The 9,780-nt window shown below is 45.7% G+C and overlaps 1 protein-coding gene across 1 annotated transcript; it reads right to left on the bottom strand.

The window, feature by feature from the left end:
• Positions 1-1,634: 1,634 nt before the first annotated feature.
• Positions 1,635-9,117, bottom strand: OR10AD1 (olfactory receptor family 10 subfamily AD member 1). The gene is given in 2 exon segments (XM_073020676.1): positions 1,635-5,549; positions 5,552-9,117. Coding segments are annotated over 2 exon segments (924 nt in total). The 5' UTR covers positions 6,405-9,117; the 3' UTR covers positions 1,635-5,478.
• Between the last annotated feature and the right edge of the window lie 663 nt (positions 9,118-9,780).

Here is a 9,780-nt window from a genome sequence, read left to right on the forward strand (position 1 = left end):
TGCTAATTGAAGTGCCTGAAATACTTTATGTTATTTAATCCTCATAACCACACTGAAACATCATTGTCCTAGTTAAGACTCTTCAGCTAAGACTCTTCAGTTGCAAGAAACAGAAATCCATTTCAGACAGCTTTAAGTCAAACAACAACAACAAAAAGCATTTGTTATATGGGCGTAAGGTTATTTCACAGAACCCAAGAGTAAGAATGCAGCTGGGTCTTCAAGGCTGAACCAAACCAAGTGCTCCTTGAGGCTCTAAATATATTTTTCATCTCCTAGATAAACCATATTTCTATATGTTAAACTGAATATTTCAAAGGAAGTCACCAATAATAGGTGCCTTGGGGGCTTCCGTGAGGGTTCAGGGCCCTGGACATTACCGCTCCACTCCTATCAGAACAGCTCTGTTTTTATTTGGTTAATATATCAGGATTCTGCTTAAAAGTTCATTGAGGAAATAGCACAACAGTACCTCCTCTGGCCAGATACTGTGCGAAGAATTACAAAATAAATCACAGACGAGTGGAGAAGACAGGAAAGTAAATACACTCTAAAACAATAAGGGAGTACAGTGACAGAAAAACGCAGATTATTAAGGGAACTCAACGAAAGTCTAGTAAACCCAGAAAGGGTTAGGGCTTATGGGAGGTTTCACGGAGTGGGTACCTGGAAAGGGGAGGTAAGGCAGCTCAAATGACACGTTCAATGGAGGGAAGAGGATTCAACAATTATACAATTCGCTGAGTCGGGGCTATCACTGCGAAAGAACTTGGCTTCCGATCCGCGCTCAAGGCTGGGAGCTATGGAGGCCGGATGTGATTGGCAGAGACCTCTGCTCAGGTCTGCGTCAAGTCTTACTTCGCTCCCATCCCATCCTGCGCCAAATGGGCGCAGTATCCCAACCATTCCACTCGGCTAGGAGGGGATCCTAAGCCTCAAGGTCCGCATCTCCCGCTGGAGGGACTGAGCAGCCCCACTGGTGTCCCAGAATAGATCTTGTTCCCCAGAGGTTGTCAGGTTACCGCAATTCGGCGCAAGCAAGGCGGCCAAAGAGAGGGCGCTCATTGGCTGCCACAGCCCCAGTCCGAGAGGCGGAGGAAGGTTGATTCGTCACAGGCTGTCTGCGCTGGCCACTCCTCTCTCCTCTCCAGGTTCTAATTAGGTCAGTGGCCCTACAGCCTCTTGGGTAGTTTGGAAGTGCGTCGCGGAGCCGGCCCTGGAAATATGGCGTCAACTTCAGGTTTTGATGTGAGGGAGCCGAGGGCCCAGCCAAACCCTGCGGGGGGCAATTCCTGGGTACCCTTCCCACATTTTCGGTCTTTGGGCGGCGCCGTGGTAACCCCAGAGCCTAGTTGCGTGCCCACCGGGGACAAGTGTCTTTGCATTAGGACATGAAAGGGGACTGGAAAGTGCCGTGCAGTTTCAGGATAGTTTCTGGTTAATTACATTTTCATGGGTTTTCGCAGAGTCTGGGGGCAATTTGTGTCCTTCAGAGACCAGGGACCAGGGCCCAAGCTACGGCAGGGGAGACGCGGCCAAGGCTGTGGCTTCTTGTTCGAGCTCCGTTCGCGTCCGTTCCCGCCTTGCGCCTGTCCCTCTGTCAGCCCAGGTCCTTGAATGAGACAGTGCTCGCCCTTGAAAAAGCAGTTCTAGGTCACTCGGCCTGCTTTTCCAGCATTCCGGGCCCCAGCTCGCCTTCTGCCATCCATGTTGACAGCACCAGTTCTACGACGAAGCGAGTGATTCCTCTTGCCTGGAATTTCACTCGTCCCTGGTATCGAACCCTCTGCCCCAATTTTCTACCTTACAACTCCAGCGTATTTTTAACGGCTCAGCCAATATCACCTCCTTGGTATAAAGCCTGCGCCGTGCTAGCTTAGGAACAGGAGCTATGCCGTTTTATTATTTTTCTTTATTTTAATTTTGCTTTTATTTTTCATTTTTTAGAGAGGTGGGGTCTCGCTGTGTCGCCCAGGCTAGAGTGCAGTGGCGGGATCATGGCTTACTGCAGGCTGGGGTCAAGCAGTCCTCCCGCCTCAGCCTATGGGATTATAGGCGCAGGCCTCTATGCCATTGTAAATGCTGCGGGTTTTGAGTATTTGACCTCTGTGAGCCTCAGTTTTTGCATCTTAGCATTGAGATAATACTAATACCTCATAAGGTTATGTGAGGATTAAATGGAAAGCTCTTACAACAAGTGCTTAGTAAGTATGTTACCATATGTGCTTCCAAAGTACTTTGGTGTAGGCCTTTTATAACTCTTGCCCTTTCTATTACCATTATTTGTTCTTGTCTGCCCTACTAGACTGAGATTCTCAAAAGCTGGAACTGTCTTGTTTATAATCTCAGCATCTATCAGTGCTGGGCAAATGTAAAGCTAAGAAATGATTTCTTAGAAAACTTTTTAAAAGCAGCCTTTCTTCTCCTTTCCCTTTCTTCCTTTCCTTCACTTTTTCCTCTTTGACATAGGAATTTCCTTTTTTTTTTTTTTTTTTTTTTTTTTTTTTTGAGACGGAGTCTTGCTCTGTAGCCCGGGCTGGACTGCAGTGGCCGGATCTCAGCTCACTGCAAGCTCCGCCTCCCGGGTTTACGCCATTCTCCTGCCTCAGCCTCCCAAGTAGCTGGGACTACAGGCGCCCGCCACCTCACCTGGCTAGTTTTTTGTATTTTTAGTAGAGACGGGGTTTCACCGTGTTAGCCAGGATGGTCTCGATCTCCTGACCTCGTGATCCGCCTGTCTCGGCCTCCCAAAGTGCTGGGATTACAGGCTTGAGCCACCGCGCCCGGCCAGGAATTTTCAAACCTACAGAAGAAGCCGAGACCCTAGGGGGAAAGATTGGGACCTTTTGTTGTTTTTCTCCATGGTGACCAAAAGAGCCTTAACATTCACCCCAGTCTGACAACTTTAGACAGGTTTCTTCTGGACGTTAGGCCCATGACCTCCCCTTTCTTTGAGTGTTAACTTTAGAAAACTTGTGATTGCAAATTCTTCTCTGCTCCTTTGAAATGTATATAAATCTCCTTAGAAGCTTATGCCAGTTTTACGACCCAGGGAATGTCTTTCTCAAGGACCTGGGAGCCATCCCTTTGAAATGTAATTATCAAGGACGATAGCACCCCTATCTCTCAGTCTCTGTGGGAGGGTGGGAGCCTAACCTGTGGGTGCCTTGTTTGGAATTGTAAAACTACAGCTTGTTTTGAAGATACAAGAAAGTTTCCTTTTCCTTTGCAATTAGCAAACATAGATGTCACGTGATTCCCCCCACAGCAGCTCTTGAAAACTTCCCAGACCCTTGTTTCAGTAGCATTGAGTTTAATCTCATATTGCAGTAGTCTTAAGGTCTTTCTTGCCTGTTTAACTTTGATGCAAATTTTGACAATGGAAATTTTAGGTTCTGCATTTATTGTTTCTTCCCAATTACAGTGATTTCTCCTTTCTCCTTGTTAAGAAGAGCTTCTCACATCCTCTGATTTCTGGAGAAATCAATTTGGACTCAAAAGATTGGAGTTTTGTGGAGTGAAGCTACTGTTTTTGTTTTGCTTTGTTTTTTTGTTTTGTTTTGTTTTGTTTTGTTTTGAGATGGAGTCGCACTCTCTCACCCAGGCTGGAGTGCAGTGGTGGAATCACGGCTCACTGCAGCTTCCACCTCCTGGGTTCAAGTGATCCTCCCGCCTCAGCCTTTCAAGTAGCTGGAATTACAAGCATGCGCCACCACGCCCAGCTAGTTTTTGTATTATTATTAGAGATGGGGTTTCACCATGTTGACCAGGCTGGTCTTGAACTCCTGGCCTCAAGTAATCTGCCCACCTTGGCCTCCTACAGTGCTGGAATTACAGGCATGAGCCACCACGCCCTGCCAGAAGCTACTGTTTTAAGTCATCATTGCAAAGGGTAATGTGTGATGTGCATGAGTGGAAAGGGCAGTACATCTATTTGAGAGCATCCCAAATGAGGTCCATTCATATTATGGAAGTGCACTGGGAAATAAAGAACAGGACTACCCCTTTGTTTATTTATTATGAAGAGGTAAGAGAAAAATGCAATTTTCAAAGAAAGAGAACTGCTGAGAATGTAGTACCTTCTCAAAGAAAGCTATATTTGGTTAAGGTGAGAAGCTAGAGGAAGCCACAGAGGGCAGGGTTACAAATCAAAAGACTTCTGCAATGGTGGAGGTAGTATCCAGAAGGGTTCCTTAAAATACAGGGATCCGTGTAAGATGAGGAGGTAAGGTGGAGTAGGATTGAGGTGGAATGAATTGAAAGATGGAAACGAAAAAGGAAGGCAGTAGGGGAAGAGGGGAGTTAATTTGGGGTATGGATAACAGGGAAGGAAATAGGTAACCTGAGAAGCTTGGTAGAGGCACTTACCACTTGCATGGGAAGGGAAATATCATGCAGACGGTCCTGTTGCTAAAGGAAGCTAGAGGATTTAGGAGAAGGGGTTTGGCACACTGGCCTGTGTCACCCATCCCTCCCTGACAACACACTACACAGAAAAATTGAGTGCACTGTTGCCATTTAGTATCATTCTCCCCCCACGACTGGTGGAAGCTAAGAAGATGAAGTTCAGGGTGCTGATCTTTTATTTTTCTCTGACTTTTCTTATGTGAATACTTATCCCTAGTTTCTTTTTTCTTCCCCTCCCTCCTTTGCTCCCTTCCTCCCTTCCTTTCTTCCTTCCTTCCTTTTTTTTTTTCTTTTTAAATGAGACAGGGTCTTGCTGTGTTACTCAGGCTGGAGTGCAGCAGTGCTATCATTGCTCACACAGCCTTAACTTCCCAGGCCCAGGCAATCCTCCCACCTCAGCCTCCTCAGTGGCTGGGACTACAGGCATGTGCCACAATGCCCAGTTATTTTTAAAAGTTTTTGTAGAGATGGGTCTCCCTATGTTACCCAGGCAGGTCTCAAACTCCCTCCTCAGCCTCCCAAAGTGCTGAGATTACAATCATGAGCCACTGCACCCAGCCATTTTCTTCTTGCTTCTTTACCTACTTTGCATAGGAATTGGGTAGATGAGGGTAGACCCAGGAAGTGAGAGTGGAATTTAAGAAAGAAAAACAGTAAAATGAAAAGCTGAAAAATAAAAAAGTTTACTTCTAAATGTATGTACGCAACTCAGGTTGGGGGATTAGCATGTAAATACAAATAAAACGGAGTTAAGTACGCTTATTTATTGAATCCTGTTGTGAGAACTTAAGAGGAAAAGAAACTAAGGAAAATCTGAAATTTTCCTCTTGGACCTGAGGAAGGTCCAAGAAAAAACAACGTGGAAGTGAAGTCAGAGAGATAACATCAGGACATTGGACATCAGGAGGAACTTTCAGGTCTAATTCTAGTGCCAAGGAAGCCATGAACCAAGGAAGCCATGCTCTTTCCTGGAGCCTTTCAGCATAGGAGAGTTACTCCTCTGCCAGCGCTGGGGAAGGGGTAACTTTCCCATACCCCAGGTGAAGGAGCTTTCCTTTCAGGGCCTTCCTGCTAGACGGACTGTGCCGGGGCCAGCCTGGTTCTCCCAAGTGCCCTCACCATGGCCTCCTTCATTTCCTTGTAATGATGGGGTTAATGATGGTGTACAGGAGGGAGAAAGGTTTGTCTTTGTCAGGCCCGTGTGTGCTGTGGGAGTTCATGTAAGAGAACATAGCTGAGGTGTAGAGAAAGATGACCACAGTCAGGTGAGAGGCACAAGTAGATAAAGTCTTCCCCCGACCTGAGGAGGAGGCTCTGCTGAGGATGGTGGCAAGGATGCACACATAGGAAGTGACAATGAGCACCATGGGGCTGAGCAGCACCACGATGGCATCAGCAAAGATTGCCCTCAGACTAAACTGAGGGTCCCCACAAGAGAGGCCGATCACCATGGGGGCCTCACAGAAGAAGTTTTCTATGTGGTTGTCTCTGCAGGAGGGCTCTCGGAATGAAACATACTCAAGAAAGATGCCATTGATCAGTCCAAAGAACCAGGCAGTTCCCACAAGCCTGAGACAGACCTTCTGGCTTATGATCTGGACATAGCTAAGTGGGTAGCAGATAGCAATGCAACGGTCATAGGCCATAAAAGCCGAGAGGATGCACTCATCCACACCAGCACAAAAGACAAAGTACATCTGGGTCATGCAAGATACAAAGGAGACAGCGTGGTTCCTGACCACGAGGTAAATCAACACCTGTGGGATGGTAGTGGTGGTGAAGCAGACATCCAGGAGAGACAGGTGGCTGAGGAAGAAGTACATGGGGCTGTTGAGCTTGGGGTCTGTTCAGGTGATAAAGATGTTGAGGCCATTCATGGCCATGGTGAGACTGTAGAGGGCCAAGAAGAGGGCAAAGAGCAATGCTCGTGTGGAAGTGGACCTCTGCTGAAAGCCCACGAGGATAAATTCTGTCACTGTGCTGCCATTCCTTAGCATCTGGGGCCTGCTTGAGGAGGGAAGATGGGAAAATCACAAGGATATAGCTGTGGGGTAACAGAAGGTACCAACTTGGTCCGAGAAGCTCAATTATAAAACAGGATAGTTGAATGGTGGTCATCCCTTTGGAACTTAGTAAACTCTAGTAATTTGGCAGTGTTATGGGGTGGTAAAAATGCCAGGGTCACCACAGGCTGCATACATAGAATCATAATATCAAAACATGAAGGAAGTGCTGGTTGTAATGTGCTTTACTCTGGTTTGATCAGGCATCAAGTGAAGTATTGCATCTGCTCCAGAACCCTCAATATTGAAGGATTAGCCACTAACCAGGATGTGTTCAGAGGTGAAAAAATAAGATAATTGGGTCTGGGACCCATGCCAAATGAGGAAAAGTTTTAGGAATTGAAGACTGGAGTGTGTGAGGGAAAGGGATGGTGGCTATCAGCTTATAGAAGATTGTATTTGGGAAGTACTTGAGATATTTGAAGGTGTATTTTTCTAGAAGAAAAAAATGCTGAATCTCTGTGTGCCTAATTTAAAATGATGAATGGGTTGAAGTTTCAGGGAAAATAAAAACATTCTAATCCTCAGGATTGTCCCTCAGCTAACAGTGATTTGCACCTTTTTTGGAGACATGTCAAGCTCTTCCCAGTCACCCACCTATTTCCAGACTCACTCGCCCAGCAGTTGCTGCTGCTACCGCAGCCACCCATGCTGTGCGTGCTGGAGCTGGGGACTGGGTGGGCGCTCATGCATGCCTTCCTAACAGGAGACAGTTTTCCTCCTGGGGTTGGAATTTACGGTTACACACAATTAGGTGGAAAGGATCCAACTATCCTTGTGTGAAAAGGGAAGCTATGAGCAGGGCATATATTTAACCTTTCTGGAATGGACCTTCAGAGAACTTTCAACTGTCCCTTTGTCTCTGGCAATAAATCTTGTTCTTTTTCCATTTTCAAAGAATGAGCAGTCACAATTCTTATGCTCTTATCTCTCTATTGTAACTTTTAGGAAGTTGTTATGTTCATATTAAGTCTGTCTTGTGCTTTTCATCTTGTTTTGGAGTTAGGATGTATCAGATCCCTTCCCTTCAGATGCTTATACTTTTTTTTTTTTTTACCTTAATTATAGAGACAGGCGCTCACTATGTTGCCTATGCTGGTCTTGAACTTGTGGCTTTAAGTGATTCTCCTGCCTTGGCCTCCCAAAGTGCTGGGATTACAAGTGTGAGCCACTGCACCCAGCCTCCTCACCTTCAGATGCTTATAGATGATAACTATATTCCTGCTTAACTTTCAGTTCTGGGAACCATTTCTCTTCATTTTCTCCTCTCCTACTCCCTTTTCTATACACTCTCACTCTACCCTCTGTTAGTCTTTTTTCCCTTTTCAATCTACTTCTAATCCTCATTCTTCTCCCTCTCCTTTTCCCATTTGTGGTGATGGTTGCCTGCCATTTATCTTACTCTGGTCAAACTCCCCTGTCTTCTCCATGTCTCTCAATCTCACATATTCTCGATCTGGATTTAGAGCTACCTACCCTCTCACTGCCACTCCTTGCAACTCTAGATTCCCTCCAGTTGTGATCTGATGCTAGGTCAAGGTAGTGACTGGGCAGTAGGCTACTCCCATCATCTTTACTTTGGGATACTTTTCTTGTGCCTAGGACTTCTCTTGGGGGCCCAGAAAAGGAAGGGAAGGGCAGAGAGCACTGTTTAAGATGTTTCTTGGAAGCCTGTGCTCAGTGGACATGTTGGGGCTTAGGTCACAGTCTGGGCAAAACAAGTCAGTGAGCTACACTCCAGAGAAGCCTGGGATTTGTCTAAGAAGAAACTGAGATTTGACCTGAGGAATTACTAGGCCCTACTGGAGGATAAATGCTTACCTGTGGTTTATTGTGCCAGAAAGAATTCTGTGATACCCAGCATTTAGCACCTTGTTAGCTACCATTAGAGGTTAATCGGTGAAGGATTTGTCTAAATAAATGGGACAATATCATGGAAATCACATCCTACCTCATTCTGTTTCTTGGCTGATAATGATGTTTGTCACTGAATCAAGTAATGAGTAACAGAAAACATCTCATAGTGTTTGAAGAGAAGCTGGTCCAGGTAGGATCATCTGACCTGGCCGGCCACTCTGGAAGACAAGGTGTGTCTGAGGACTTAGTTCTTTTATACTGTTAGAGATGAATGTCTACTTAAATGACATTGATAAGTTGCATGTGTATACACTTTATAGTATAGGCGTGAAAACTTACATGCCCCTTGAAGGAGTGAAAGATGTGCCATCTCCAAATATGCCAGACTGGTATATTATTATTATTTTGAGATGCAGTCTTGCTCTGTCATCCAGGCTGGAGTGCAATGGCATGATCTCGGCTCACTGCAACCTCTGCCTCCTGGGTTCAAGCAATTCTCCCGCCTCAGCCTCCCAAGTAGCTGGGATTACAGGTGTGTGCCACCGTGCCCAGCTAATTTTTTGCATCTTTAGTAGAGACGGGGTTTCACCCTGTTGGCCAGGCTTTCTCGAACTCCTGACCTCGTGATCTGCCTGCCTTGGCCTCCCAAATATTGATTATTTTGAGTTAAACACATTGAAAGCCAGGTGTGGTGGCTCACACCTGTAATCCCAGCACTCTGGGAGGCCGAGGCAGGCAGATCACCTGAGGTCGGGAGTTCGAGACCAGCCTGACCAACACGGAGAAACCCCGTCTCTACTAAAAATTAGCTGGGTGTAGTGGTGCATGCCTGTAATCCCAGCTACTTAGGAGGCTGAGGCAGGAGAATCGCTTGAACCCAGGAGGTGGAGGTTGTGGTGAGCTGAGATCGCGCTACTGCACTCCAGCCTGGATGACAGAGCGAGACTCCGTCTCAAAAAAAAAAAAAAAAAAAAAAAAAAAAGGAAAAAGTTGTAGTCTCAGAGCTGACCTGTCTCTTACATCAAGCCATAAAGATTCCACTGTCAGGGGTACTTTCTTCATACCAGGGTGAAAAAATAGCCCTTATCACCAGAGACTTAAAGACTACAATAAACCTAAATAAACATACTGAACAAAGTAACCCCACCTTCCATCCGCTTCACACGCCCTCCCATATATCTCCTAGTGACTCTCCTAAAACATTTTACTGCCTCTAGCCAGATTTTCTTTGTCCTGTCATTTCTTCTCAAAATCATTGTTCTTTGTCTAAAACAATACAAAACACCTTGCTTTGACCACTCTCTTGTAAAGATCCTCATGTATATGTAAAACTAATATAATTTGTATACTTTTATTAATCTGCTTAGTGTCAGTTTGGTTTCTAAATCCAGCTAAAGAGCCCACTAACCCTTCTAAGATCTAAAAGGGTTAAAGGTGATCTCTGACTCCATGA

Source organism: Chlorocebus sabaeus, chromosome 11, assembly GCF_047675955.1.
Source record: "Chlorocebus sabaeus isolate Y175 chromosome 11, mChlSab1.0.hap1, whole genome shotgun sequence".
Taxonomy (NCBI): domain Eukaryota; kingdom Metazoa; phylum Chordata; class Mammalia; order Primates; family Cercopithecidae; genus Chlorocebus; species Chlorocebus sabaeus.